At 40.0% G+C, this 13,867-nt stretch overlaps 2 protein-coding genes across 16 annotated transcripts in view; one reads left to right on the top strand and one right to left on the bottom strand.

Moving 5' to 3' along the window:
* PEX6 (peroxisomal biogenesis factor 6) overlaps positions 1-13,867 on the bottom strand; it is a 351,627-nt gene that overhangs the window by 12,457 nt on the left and 325,303 nt on the right. The gene's annotated exons all lie outside the window — the stretch shown is intronic.
* The window catches only part of UBR2 (ubiquitin protein ligase E3 component n-recognin 2), a 113,687-nt gene continuing 102,971 nt past the window's right edge, over positions 3,152-13,867 (top strand). For 4 of the 15 annotated variants that reach the window (XM_061398208.1, XM_061398207.1, XM_061398210.1 and 1 more), the window contains exons 1-2: positions 3,159-3,917; positions 12,216-12,475. In XM_061398208.1, the coding sequence (XP_061254192.1) occupies positions 3,840-3,917; positions 12,216-12,475 (338 nt within the window). In that variant the 5' untranslated portion in view covers positions 3,159-3,839. Of the gene's footprint in view, positions 3,918-12,215; positions 12,476-13,867 lie in introns of those variants that run through there. The other 11 variants (XR_009732824.1, XM_061398215.1, XM_061398216.1 and 8 more) reach the window with 6 other exon arrangements.

Consider the following 13,867-nt stretch of genomic DNA (forward strand, 5'->3'; position numbering starts at 1 on the left):
CGTGTCTGACTCTTTGTGACCCCATGAACTGTAGCCTGCTAGACTCCTGTGTCCATGGGGATTCTCCAGGCAAGAATTCTGGAGTGGGTTGCCATGCTGCTGCTGCTGCTAAGTCGCTTCAGTTGTGTCCAACTCTGTGCAACCCCATAGACGGCAGCCCACCAGGCTCCCCCGTCCCTGGGATTCTCCAGGCAAGAACACTGGAGTGGGTTGCCATTTCCTTCTCCAATGCATAAAAGTGAAAAGTGAAAGTGAAGTCGCTTAGCTGTGTCCGACTCTTAGTGACCCCATGGACTGCAGCCCACCAGGCTCCACCATCCATGGGATTTTCCAGGCAAGAGTACTGGAGTCGGGTGCCATTGCCTTCTCCGGGGGTTGCTATGCTACATTAAACTAAAAAGCTTTTGATCAGCAAAGGACACTATCAACAAAATGAAAAGACCACCTACTAAATGGGAGAAAATATTTGCCAATGATATATCTGATAAGGGTTTAATATCTAAAATATGATAAGAACTTATACAACTCAATATTTAAAAAACAAACAACCTGGACTTTCCTCACAGTCCAGAGGTTAAGTCTGCATGCTTTCACTGCAGAGGGTACAGGTTAGATTCCCTGGCTGGGGAACTAGAACCCCACATGTTGCACGGTGCAGACCTAAAGAAAAAAAAAATTTTTTTTTAATTTAAAAATAAAAAGATAAAAGTAAAAAAAGCAAACAACCTGATTTAAAAAATGAGCAGAGGCTCTCCACAGACGTTTTTCCAAAGAAGACATACAGATGGCTAACAGGGACATGAAAAGATGCTTAGCATCACTATTCATTGGGACAGCAGTCTCCTACCTTTTTGGCACCAGGGACCGATTTCATAGAAGACAATTTTCCCACAGACCTGCAGGGAGGGGTGGGGAATCGTATCAGAATGATTCAAGAGCATTATGTTTCTTGTACACTTTATCTTTTTTTTATTATTACCTCAGTTCCACCTTAGATCATTAGGCGTTAGATCCCAGAAGTTGGGAACATCTGCATCAGGGAAATGCAAACCAAAAGCACAAGTATCCTCTTTCACCTGTCAGAATGGCTATTATCAAAAAGACAGTAAATAGCAGGATGTGGAGAAAGGGAACCCTCATGCACTCTTGGTGGGAATGTAAATTGGTGCAGTCACTGTGGAAAACAGTACAGAGATTCTCCAAAAAGTCAAAAATAGAACTACTATATGATTCAGAAATTCCACTTCTCCATATTTATCTGCAGAAGATAAAAACACTAATTAGAAAATATATATGCACTCCTATGTTTGTTGCAGTATTGTTTACAATAGCCGAGATTCGGAAGCAACCTAGGGACCCATCAATAGATGAATAGATAAAGAAGGTTTGGTACATACACACAATGGAATATTACTCAGCCACAAAAAAGAATGGAATCTTGCCATTTGTGACAATATGGGTGGACCTAGAAGGTATTATGCTAAGAAAAATATATTAGACAATAAAACAAATACTGTATGATTTCACTTATATGTGGAATCTAAAATTCAAAACAAATGAACAAATATAACAAAACAGAAACAGTGCTATATGTACAGAGAACAAGCAGGTGGTTGCCAGAGGGCAGCAGGTGGAGGGAAGAAAGAAAAAAGTGAGCGAGATTAAGATGTATAAACTTCCAGTTACAAAATAAATGAGTCATGGATATGAAAAAGAAAAAAGATCACAAGGTCATACACACTAGAAAATTTTAAATCATACTAATAATGATAAAATATTATATATCAAAATTTGTGTAACATAATAAAGCAGTATATAATGGAAATGCATTGCATTAATAAATCTGTGATTCTTGAAGTTAGTCCCCAAGCCCACAGATTGACCCAGGAACCTGACGGAAATACAATTTTCAGACTCCATCCAAAACCTATTGAATCAGAAATTCTGAAAGTGGGATCCAGAAGTCTGTATTTTATCAAGACCTCTAGGTAATTCTGATGCATATACTCAAGTTTGAAAACCACAGCTTTAGATGTACATTTTGAAAAAGAACGGTTAATAGAAATATCCAACTCAAGAATTTAGGGGAAAAGAATATTAAAATTAATCCAAAAATTAAAAATAATAAAGTTTCTTTAAAATGCATTTTAACGGCTTTAACTCTACATTAGGACTCTTAAAAAGGCATTATCTTTGCCTCTGGGTTATAAGACTCCCAGGCTTCCTCCAGGTTGTCTCTGGTTAGGGAGCCCATCAGGGCAAGGAGGTTGGGCAAAGAAGAAAGTAACATGTATGTATATATAAAAGACCCTTTCAAGATCTCTCATTCTAGGTATTTATGTATATATGCATACTTTTTTTTTTCTGGATAGAATCATAAGAAAGTATTAAAAATGCTTTTCTTTGTGGAGAAGGACTTTGGGTAAGAGGCATAGTTATCATTTTTCCCTTTAAAAATATTTCCATTAAGTTTGAAGTTCTAACTTATACATATATTAGTTTCATTTTTTAAAGCGATAACAAAGCTTATTTGGACTGTGGGATTATGAGTAATTTTTATTTCTTTTTTTTTTTTTAATTTTTATTTCTTTAAAAGAAAAAACTTGGGTAATATTATAGTTTTGTCAACAACACTAACACCCAGCAAAAAAAAAATTTCCCAAACCTGGATTCCATCAGAACTTTTTTTGCCTAATGTAATTCACAATTTCTTTGTGGGAATAAAGCTCATACCTAATACAACGTGTTAAGCAATTTTCTGACAAACTCTAAAGGAACTGAAGACTTGTTCTAAGAAACCCACCCACCTGTCAGTCAAGAGTCTAATCACCTCTACCGAAACATAATTTCCTTTTGTGTCCAACCTAACAATGATTATCTATTTCTATAAAACGTCCCGATCAAGAGTAAATCTTTGAATTGGCTCAGTAGACTCCTCCTTTGCAACAAGATTTGTAATAAATTTTAATAATTGGTCATAACTAAATCACTTGAAATGTTTCCTTTCACACCAGTTTAACATGTTTTAAAAACCTTCAAAATCCTGGGGGATGTACACCTTCGTTACCAGTGTTGATGGATGACAGGGCCATAAACACTATAGAAATGTAACTATAGGAACGTTTATGCGTTTGACAAGTATTTGAGTTCGTACCCACTCCAGGCTTTGAAAAGCATTTGAGTTCTACCACGTGCCAGGCACCGTTCTAAGCTCTGGGATACAAAAATGAACAAACGGTGTTGAGGGATAAAGCTACAGTACCACACAGTATCTCGCGCTTCTGCCTCTTCCCAGGTGGTCTCTTCCCACGATTCTAGCTGTGCAGAAAAGCCCCGCCCGCTCATCTGCCATTTCTCCAAGCTCTTAGGAGACGAAGGGACTACAACTCCCACAATGCCATACTGGGTGGGAGGATGGGTTCCTTGTAAGGGTTCCACCTTTTCCCTGGCCTTACGGAGGACGACTACAACTCCCAGAGTGCTCTGCTTCCTCTTTGGGGTGTTATTGCCCCTTTCACGGTGCCGGACGCTGTAGAAACGGGCTAGAGTGCCAGGTCCGATGTTTTCTGTGTCCTTCCCCGAGGCAGGGACGAGGCGGTGACTTGACTCTTGGGCGCAGAGCCCGGGAGGGAGCGCAGGAGACGCTGTCCCTTCTGCCCGGCTCACCTCGCCCTCCTCTTCGTCTTCTCCACCCGCAGCCACCTGAACTCCTGCTCAAGACCGACCGCCCAGGCAGGGTGGTGACTTTGCACCCCACCTCACCGCCCCGGGCCGTGGCGAGGCCGCTGCCCTCGGGGCGGCAGTAGCGGCGTCAGCGCTGGGGAGGCGAAGGAGGGAAAATGGCGTCGGAGCTGGAGCCTGAGGTGCAGGCCCTCGACCGGAGTTTGCTGGAATGTTCAGCTGAGGAGACCGCGGGGGTGAGTGCCTGGACCGGGCCTAGGATGTCCGGCCGTGGCAGGCCGCGCCCCGGGGGAGGAACCGACTCCTGGGAATCCCTGGGTGGCGGGCCCTGACTTGGGGTGACGACCCGGCGCGCGGGGCCTCGCCGTGTAGGTAATGGCCCGGGGAGGCCCCAGATCCTGCCCCTCTCCGTCCCTCTTTATCCACAAGTAGCCGGCAGCGCTGCTGGGTGCACCAGCCACCCTCGCGTTCCCTTTCGCTCTTCCATTATTCCTTCTTTCCCCCTCACTCCCAGTAAGTCCCCCAGCACAGGGCCTTTGCCCTCTGTGCCAACTCTGCTTCCTGGTTTTTTGGATACTTTGTCTTCCTGATTCCTTTTAGGGAGATAAGCGGAGCCTTGCCTCCTCATTTGAAACCTGCCGCCTTTACTTTGTTTCTGGCACCGGCCTTGGCATCCAAAGATGCCAGCAACACTGTTCTCCGTCTTTACCCCTCTTTTTCATTCCTTTTTTGCCCTGGTTTGGTCAGTCGACGTTAGTGAATGTGCGAAGAGTTAGTGTTTTGACACATTTATGGAGTGTGAGAAAGTGGTCGTTGAGACTGGGAGATTAAAACAATAATTCGTCTAGGAGTTGGGGGTAGTTGGCCGGAGAACAAACGTTATGTAACTTTGAGAGAGCGGCTGTCAGTAAATGGAAGCTAATAATGTGGCCACAGCATGGTGAGAGCAGTTAATGCCCCAAACTTAAAGCATTCAAAGCCAGTCTTGTGCTGAACCCGTAGTATGAATATGCTCATATAAGTAGCAGAGTTATAAAACAATTAAAAAAACTCGATGGTATCTTTCCTCCAGAAGGACAGGGAACACCCATTAGAACAGATTGCCCAGAATGGTTATGAATGGACCAAAACAGCTTAGGCCCCACCTTTCGTGCTTCTGATTTAAAAAAACTAATAGGGAGGAAGTGACCTTTGAGCACAAGTCAACAATCTGAATGTTAGGAACAAAATTGTAGTAGGGCACTATGGGGCTGTTGGTTAGTAAGGAGTTATTTTGGGCGAATTGATGAGGGCACTAGATCATAGGGGAAGTAAATGTCAGGAGTAGAGGTGAAAAGTTTCAAGAAACACGTTGTTGAACGATACGTCTTTGTTTTTAAACCAACTTGTTTAGTTCAGTTTTCATTTACTTTCTGCTTAATATTGCAACAACCCAAGGATTTTCCCCATCTGCCTTTCATTTATCGAGAGATTTGGAAAAAAAAAAAAAGAAAGCTGTGTTTGAAGTAAATAGTAAAATGATGATAACAGCTGTTCCCTATCCACGTCGTCCTGTCAGTATCCACGTTGATATCTGTCCTGTTATTTACCTGACGTTTTCTTTTTTACTCCACCGAGTTTTGCCCGTGACCCAGTGGTACAGGCTATGTACTCTATTTTCCTAGTTCTAAAAGTGCAAGCTGTTGTACCCCTGAAACTAACACAACATTGGTAATCAACTAGACTCCAATATGAAATAAAATTTTAAATAAAAGTGCAAGTTATTTAGTGAGAGCTTCTCAAATTTGTTGAGATTTCCTGAGTAAACAGTTATAAAACCAATGCTAGAGACCAGTGCTCCTAGTCCCTGCATAGTGAAATTCTCAGTCAGATGTAGTGGGGGAGATTAAGGGAAATGCAATCAAAGTTTAGTACTCTGGACTTGGAGTTTGTGAAGATCAGAGTCTGAGCTACATTTTAGTTTTGCTCTGTTTCCTTTTAAATGGATTTCTGAATAATAAGATGGAAAAAAATTTAGTCTGAAGGCCAACAAAATTTCTTAAAGATTCAGGCTAGTAGTAAAATACAGGATTCTTCAAGCAGTATAATTTGCCCGTACTTTGTGAAGCATTGATTGTCTGTATTTGGTTAAAACAGCATAATGCTTTAATATTCTTCCAGCTTCGGCTCCAGCCCAGCCTTTGTCACAAATTAAAATGAATAAAGTTTTCTCAGGTTAAAATAAACTTTAGAGAGAATAAACAAGTAATAAACAGTTACTGCAGCCTTTAGACCTCTGTAACTGGTAATTGGTTGGGATCAATCCGTCTCAAATTACTTAATAAGCACTGGTGTCATCTTTCCCACACTGTATTTACACACTGGCTTTTCTTATTTGAATGAGGAGGAAGGACTATTTGTGACCCCATCTATTCTTTACTAGAATGCGTCACGGAAGTATGAAAGTACTCCAGTACTTTCAAGTTTAGGATAGTAAAGTGACTGGCCCTGTGTTCTAGTTTTCTCTTTCCTTTGGTAGAGTTGATTCTGCAAGTATGTTCAGTTCAGTTCAGTCGCTCAGTCGTGTCTGACTCTGCGACCCTGTGGACTGCAGCATACCAGGCTTCCCTTTCGTCACCAACTCCCGGTTGTGCAAGTATATATGACTCCCCAATGGCACCCCACTCCAGTACTCTTGCCTGGAGAATCCCATGGATGGAGGAGCCTGGTAGGCTGAAGTCCATGGGGTCGCTAAGAGTCGGACACGACTGAGTGACTATCACTTTCACTTTCCACTTTTGCGCATTGGAGAAGGAAGTGGCAACCCACTCCAGTGTTCTTGCCTGGAGAATCCCAGGGACGGGGGAGCCAGGTGGGCTGCCGTCTTTGGAGTCGCACACAGTCGGACAGGACTGAAGCGACTTAGCAGCAGCAGCAGCAGCAACACTTCTTGAGTCTATCTACATCTTATGCTCCACAGATTGGATTATATCTTTAAGTGGATGATTTGCTGCTGCTGCTGCTAAGTCGCTTCAGTCGTGTCCGACTCTGTGCGACCCCACAGACGGCAGCCCACCAGGCTTCCCTGTCCCTGGGATTCCCCAGGCAAGAACACTGGAGTGGGTTGCCATTTCCTTCTCCAATGCATGAAAGTGAAAAGTGAAAGTGATAGTCGCTCAGTCGTATCCTACTGTAGCGACCCCATGGACTGCAGCCTACCAGGCTCTTCCGTCCATGGGATTTTCCAGGCAAAAGTACTGGAGTGGGGTGCCATTGCCTTCTCCGAAGTGGATATATTGTTTCTCCCCAAGTCTGAAAGAACTATGTATTCCTTACAGAAGTTTTATGTAGAGTATTATATCTATATTGATTACTTTTTACCTTAAAATTTTCAGCAGTTTTATATATTGCAATGTAATTCACATATCTTACAGTTCAGTTCAGTGGTTTTTAGTATATGCAGAGTTGTTCAGCCATCACCACAATCAATTTTAGAACATTTTCATCACCTTCCCAAAAGAAGTCTTGTATCCATTAGCTGTACACTCCTCCTAACCTCCCAGACTCTAGGCCACTGCTGACCTGTTTCTTTGTTTCCATAGATTAGTCTCTTCTGGAAATTTAATATAAATGGGGTTATGTAATATGTTGTCTTTTGTGACTGGTTTCTTTTCGCTTAGCATAAGTATTCAAGGTTTGTCCTTATTGTAGCATGTATCCTCAATACTTCATTCCTTTTTACTGCCAAATGATAGTCCATTATGTGGATATACCATATTTTATTAATCCATTCATCAGTTGATGGCTGTTTGGGTTGTTCAACTTTTGGGAGATTATGAATTGTGTTAGTATGAACTTTTGTGTACAGTTTTTTTGTGGGAACATATGTTTTCGTTTCTATTGGGCATATACCCAGGAGAGGAATTGCTGGGTCAGGAATTGCTAGGCAGAAATGACTGCATCGTTTTACCTTCCTGTCTGCAGATGCGGTTTTCAGTGGGTTTCACATCCTTGTTAACACTTGTTAGTTGTCTGTTTTTTCATTATAGCCATTCTATTGGGTGTAAAGTTGGATCTCTTCATAGTTTTGATTTGTATTTCCCTCATGACTCATGATGTTGAACATCTTTTCATAAGCTTTTTGGGTATTTGTTTATATTTTTTTTAAGTGTCAATTCGGATCTTTTGCCTATTTTTAAGTTAGATTTTTCTTGGTTCTAATTTTTTCTTAATATAGTCCTGAAAGCTCCGTTTCAGCATTAGTGATTGTTGCTTTAGATTGTTGTTTTATAGTTAACTTACATGTTGATTATCCTTGTTCAAAAGCAAAACCAAATGTGGTTAAAGAATACAGCTTTAATTTGGCAAGCATTATAGTTAGATACTGTGATACAAGCTTCCCTTGTGGCTTACCTGGAAAAGAATCCGCCTGCAATGTGGGAAACCTGGGTTCAATTCCTGGGTTGGGAAGATCCCCTGGAGAAGGGAAAGGCTACCCACTCCAGTATTCTGGCCTGGAGAATTCCAGGGACTGTATAGTCCATGGGGTCCCAAAGACTCAGACATGCCTGAGCGACTTTCACTTTCACTGTGCTAAAAGAACTAACCCCAAGGGATTCTTTCATTTTTGTGTTTATTATACTTGCTCTCCATCCCAAGGCTGAAAATTAGCTTTCAAAATAGGAGAGAGCCTAGAAGCATTGTCATAACATGTTTACTATAGTGGAATGAGTTGACAGTTTCTCCACGTCCCTTGTGGAGGACTTCTAATAAGGTAGTGCTTGTTACTGTGATGTGCACGTTACATGGTCTGAAATAAGGACAGATTAACACGCAGCCGAATTGGGAATCTGGTCATTTTTCCTGTTGAAGAAATAGTTACAATTAGCTTATGTTCCTGAGAACTAATACAAAAAGCTATAGATTTTTTTCTTTTGAGAAATATGTGAACCATTGTTCTGAAATGCAGCCAGAAATTTTTTCCACCTGCTCATTTTCACTTCACAGCTTTTTCTTCTAATCTATACTGTTGCTGGTCACTAATTCTATATCTCTGGTATATAATTCCCATGTATACTTTGCTTTGTTTATTAAGTGTTTTAAGTAAGGTGACTGATTTTTTATTCCTTAGCCAGAAGCTGATATTAGTTTCTGAATTTTTTGTTTAAGAAATCTATGAACATATTTAGCCCATCAGTGTTGTTGGAGCCACAGACAACATTTTCTTTTACAAAGCACCATCCTTTATCCTCCCTGAATCAAAATTCTGCAAAAGTAAACTTTTAAGAGAAATGGCAACATAAAATATAAGACAAAAAATCGCTGTTAAACAAAACCTTTAAATATGTTGTAAATTAAAATTGAAGCATAGTTTTCTAGGATCCTGGGGGCGAATTCTTAAATCTTAATGATTGTCTCCCTCCAAGTACTGTTTTCCAGGCAAGAACACGGACACGACTGAAGTGACTTAGCAGCAGCAAGTACTGTTTTAAGAGTAATTTAGTCTCTTTCCTACTTAATAAAAGGAGACAGAGCAAAATTAGTTACATTTGGAAAGGGGTTTCACTTCAGGGGTAAAGACTTTTTCACTGTTTTCAATTGTAAACTTCCATCCAGCCCTTATCTTATGAACAAGAGTTTTACATTTTTAGGAAAAGTTTTCTCAAGTGTGAAATTAACTAGAAAGTTAGTATATACTACCTCATGAATATTTAAAATCTCTCTGTGGAGTTATTTTTCAAAAAAAAGAAGTGGACTGAAGATTATGCAAGTAATAGTTAAAAAGAAGACCTTGTACTCTTTTTTTTTTTAATGTTTTATTTTATATTGGAGTATAGCCATTAGAAGACCTTATACTCTTGTCTTATGGTGTTAGACATCACTTGAATGCACTCTTTCTTAACAAGGATGTAATTTGAGACATAAATGTAGTCTATAGGTAAACATGAGACCTATGAGTTAACAGATAACTGCATTTTTGTAGAAGTGAGTTGTTCCATGTTTTCTGATTTCAAATTTTTATTTGGTTTAGAGACAGAAAAGATTGGTTGTAATTAACACAAGGAAATATGGAGGACAAGTAAACGTAGATGGAATTGGTATGGGAGGCAGGAATAAATAAATGACAGAATATGAGGAAAAATCTTAAGGTTTAGGGAAATAGAAAGAGAAAAGAATGGAGGTGGTTTGATGGATGCCTTATTATAGGGTTTACTTGGTTTGGTTTTTAGAGCCTGCACCTGGATTGGCTTTATTTATGCTTCCATAAAAGCCACATGGAGCATCTTTCTGTAATATCAACGTTAAGTGACAGTCAGTAGTACAGATATATTTATAGTCACTAGGTTAATGGATTTTGCTAAATGCCTGCTGGGGCTTGGTTCTGTTATAGATTTGGGGGTTGTTGGGGGTGGGGTAGAGGAACAGGAGATTAGGGTAAGGAATGGGCAGAGAAGGCGTCTTAGAGAAAGTGAAACATAAACTGAGATCTGAAGAATGAGTAGAAAATAGCCCTGGGAAGCAGAGAGGAGCAATGCCAGTCAGGAGGAGGAGACTAGTAAGTATAATACAAGACAGCAGGCTTTGTAAACCGTGTCAGTGGACTTGACTTGATCCTAAATAGAAGGGGAAACAGTGACACGATCAGATTGGCATTTTGCAAGAAATGCTCTGGTAGTGAGTTTGGAAAAATGGACTGTAGAGGGGCCAAACTAGTGGGGATCACCAGTTAGAATATGGTTGCACCAGTCTGATGGCTCTGGGCAGTTTGGACTAGGGTAGTGGGGGCACTGCCAGTAGGGATGGAGAGAAAGAAATGGATGGATTCAACAGATGTTGAGGAATCCTAATAGACAAGACATGATGATTAATTGAATGTTGGAGTAAGGAAGAAAGATTTCTGTGTTTTTTTTCTGGTTTGAATACCTGGTAGATGCTGGAGTTTAAAATAGGGAAATGGAGGAAATAGCAGGAGGTTTTGTGTTGTGGAAGATCATGAGTTCAATTTTGGACATATTGAGTTGGTGTCTGAAAGGAAAAACTGTTTCTTCTGTTTCTCTTTACATTCACACCAACACTCCCAGCCACCAAATGTAGGGGATTGTTTTTCCCACATCAAGCAGTTCTCTCCTTCTCAGCAGACACCAATTGGGTGCCCTACAAGTTGGTCAATTCTGACATTATACACCTGGAGATAGCATCAGATCCCAAAGATTAAGGGCTCAGTCCCACAAAGCTGCCCCCATTACTACTTCAGATGCCACTCACAAGCAGGGGGTCCTCAGGTTACCCACAATTTATGTTGCAAATGAGGGGGGTTCCTGTGACCCCCTCTTTGGGTTCAATAATTTGCTGCAGTGGCTGCCAGAACTCAAGGAAGCAGTTTATTTACTAGGTTACTTGTTTATTATAAAATGATACAACTCAGGAATAACCAAATGAAATAGAGGAAGGTATGTGGAGCTTCCATGCCCTCTCTGGGCATGTTAGCACCTCTGCCTGTTCATCAAGGAAGAAGGTGGCTAAACCTCAACACTTTGGGATTCTTATGGAGGCTTCATGCCTCCATAGGCGTGATGATCAAATCACTGGTCATGAGTGATTAACTTCACCTCCAGCACCTCTCCCTTCCCTGAAGTTGGTTGGGGTGGAGGCTGTAAGTTCCCACCTACTAATCATGTTCCTGTGGCAACCAGCTCCCCATCCTTAGGGGCTTTCCAAAAGTCACCTCAGTAACTGCAGTTCAGGTCTGATTGAAAGAGGTTTGCTTTGAATAACAAAAGACACTCCTTTCTTTATCTCACTTATACTTAGGAAATTTCAAGAGTTTTAGGAACTCTGTGCTAGGAATGAGAAAACCAAAAGTGTATTTCTTATTGTAAATTACAATATCGCAGCATCTGTTAGATATCTAAGTAGAATTACCACAGGTAGTAGGACATGAAAGTTTGGGTACAGAAAACAGTGGCTTTTTTAAATGTTTTTAGCGTGGAGAGCAAAGGAGAAAGGGTTTAAGCAGAGGTTGATCAGGGGGAAAAGAACATAATCATTAAAACAAAGTCTCTTGTGGAGTGTCATTTATTAATCATTGAGAAATAGAATTAGTATATTGGCTGTTCCTGTTTACTGTATGTTCTTGCTATCAGCAAACTGAAAAGAGAATCCAAATCACAATCAGTGTATCATTTGAGCAAAACAGTTGAAATTAGAAAGGAAGTCAGATGGGCTCAATGGCTAGCATCTTTGAGATGATTTGTTGTGGTTATTTTCCTGGACTGCCCATAGAAGGTTGCTTCAGGAGTCATTTTGAGGAGATGGGCTCATTTCACTGTTGATTTTGCTTTCACTTTAAGTAGAATTCTAAGATACTGGCTATTGTAGTTAAAATCTAAACGTTTTACCCTTTTTGAAAAGGCATACAGTGATGAATGTTGTCAATAAAACAGTTTATAAGATTCTTTTGTCATTATTTTTTGTGTCTAGAAGAAAACAGAGTAGATTTATTCAAATTTGCAGTTTATTGACTTTGTTTAAAATTATTTTTTCTTTTTTTAAAGAAATGGCTGCAAGCAACTGACCTCACTAGAGAAGTATACCAGCATTTGGCCCACTATGTACCCAAAATCTACTGCAGGGGTCCCAACCCTTTTCCACAGAAAGAAGACATGTTGGCACATCAAGTTTTGTTGGGACCAATGGAATGGTACCTTTGTGGTGAAGATCCTGAGTTGGGATTTTCCAAACTTGAACAAACAAATAAACCTTCTCATCTTTGTGGTCGTGTTTTTAAAGTGGGAGAACCTACATACTCTTGCAGGTAAGATATTGCCACTTTCTTTCTTTCCTTCTTGTTTTTACTTTTTTCATGAAACCTTACATTTTAATTTTTAAATTATGAAATATTATATAAATGTGTGTGTGTAAGTCTACACAACAAATATATTTGGTTTAATAACTTATTATAAACAAATATTATTTTCCAGGTCAAGAAATAGAGCATCACCAGGACTGCAGAGACCCATAGTGTGCTTTCTTCCTCCTCCATAGTTAACCCCTACCTTGACTCTTGTAATGATCACTTTCTTGCTTTTCTTGATAGAGTGGTTCTTTTTGATGTTCGAATTACCCCATGTTTGGCCTTTGAATGCCCCATCACACTAGCTTCTTGGTCATTTTCACATGCCTTTCATAGTCTTTGGGTGCTTCTTTGCTTTCTGGCACAAGATGTCCACACCTCACGTTGTACTTACTCTGACCCATATATGCAATCAGCCACTTATGCAGGGAGTTTCCTTTTAGTTGGGAATGTTAGGAACCATGGTCTGGGTACTATATGTACTTAGTACTACTAGGTTGACTTTATATTTCTTGTTGAGAATTGAGTGTACAGGGGTAGAAGATGGAGAGGAAAGTGCTCTGTTTCCTTTTAGGACTATCTTCTCCTATTTCTCAGAACTAATCATTATTGACAAACTCTTATATATCCTTCCAGAAATTTTTTGTGCCTATACATGCCATATATGGGGCTATCTTAAACATATATATGCAGACATACATAGAAAAGGGACTATGTTAGATATACTGGGCTAAGTTTTCCTTTCTCTACAAAATCTTGCCATTGACACCTGTCCATATCGGCTCATATAGCTAGGTAATATTCCATTGTGTGGATACAGTATTGATTGTATTATATTTTTTTCTTTAAGACTTTTTCCCATGCAACTTAATTTTGGTTACAACTTCTGGGTGTCTGTGGCAGTCTTTCTTTATGGTTAGAATACCAATCAAGAGCTTTTTATATATTGAAAGACTGTTAGATCTAGTTTTTTGTTTGTCTATACAGAAACCTAAGTCCCTTATTGGTATTTGGAGCAGTAGATCTAGTTTAATCTCATGATTTACAGATGAGGAAACTGAGATCCAATTGTTGCAATAACATCCTTTGTGTCAAAAATATCCAGTTCCAAAGCATGCATTTGTATGTCGTGTCTTTCAATCTTCAGTTTGGAATGTTGCATTGGTTTTTCTTTGACTTTCATGATCTGGACACTTTTGACAAGTACAGGCCATTTATTTTGTAAATGCCTCTCAATTTGGGTTTGTCTGTAGGCTTCATGGTTAGAGTCAGGTTGTTTCTTTCACAGAAATGTTACAAAAATTACATGTTCTCAGTGTTCCAGCTTTGAACCAAAGTGTTCCAGTTTGGTTC

This window comes from Bos javanicus, chromosome 23 (genome assembly GCF_032452875.1).
Source record: "Bos javanicus breed banteng chromosome 23, ARS-OSU_banteng_1.0, whole genome shotgun sequence".
NCBI classification, from domain to species: Eukaryota; Metazoa; Chordata; class Mammalia; order Artiodactyla; family Bovidae; genus Bos; species Bos javanicus.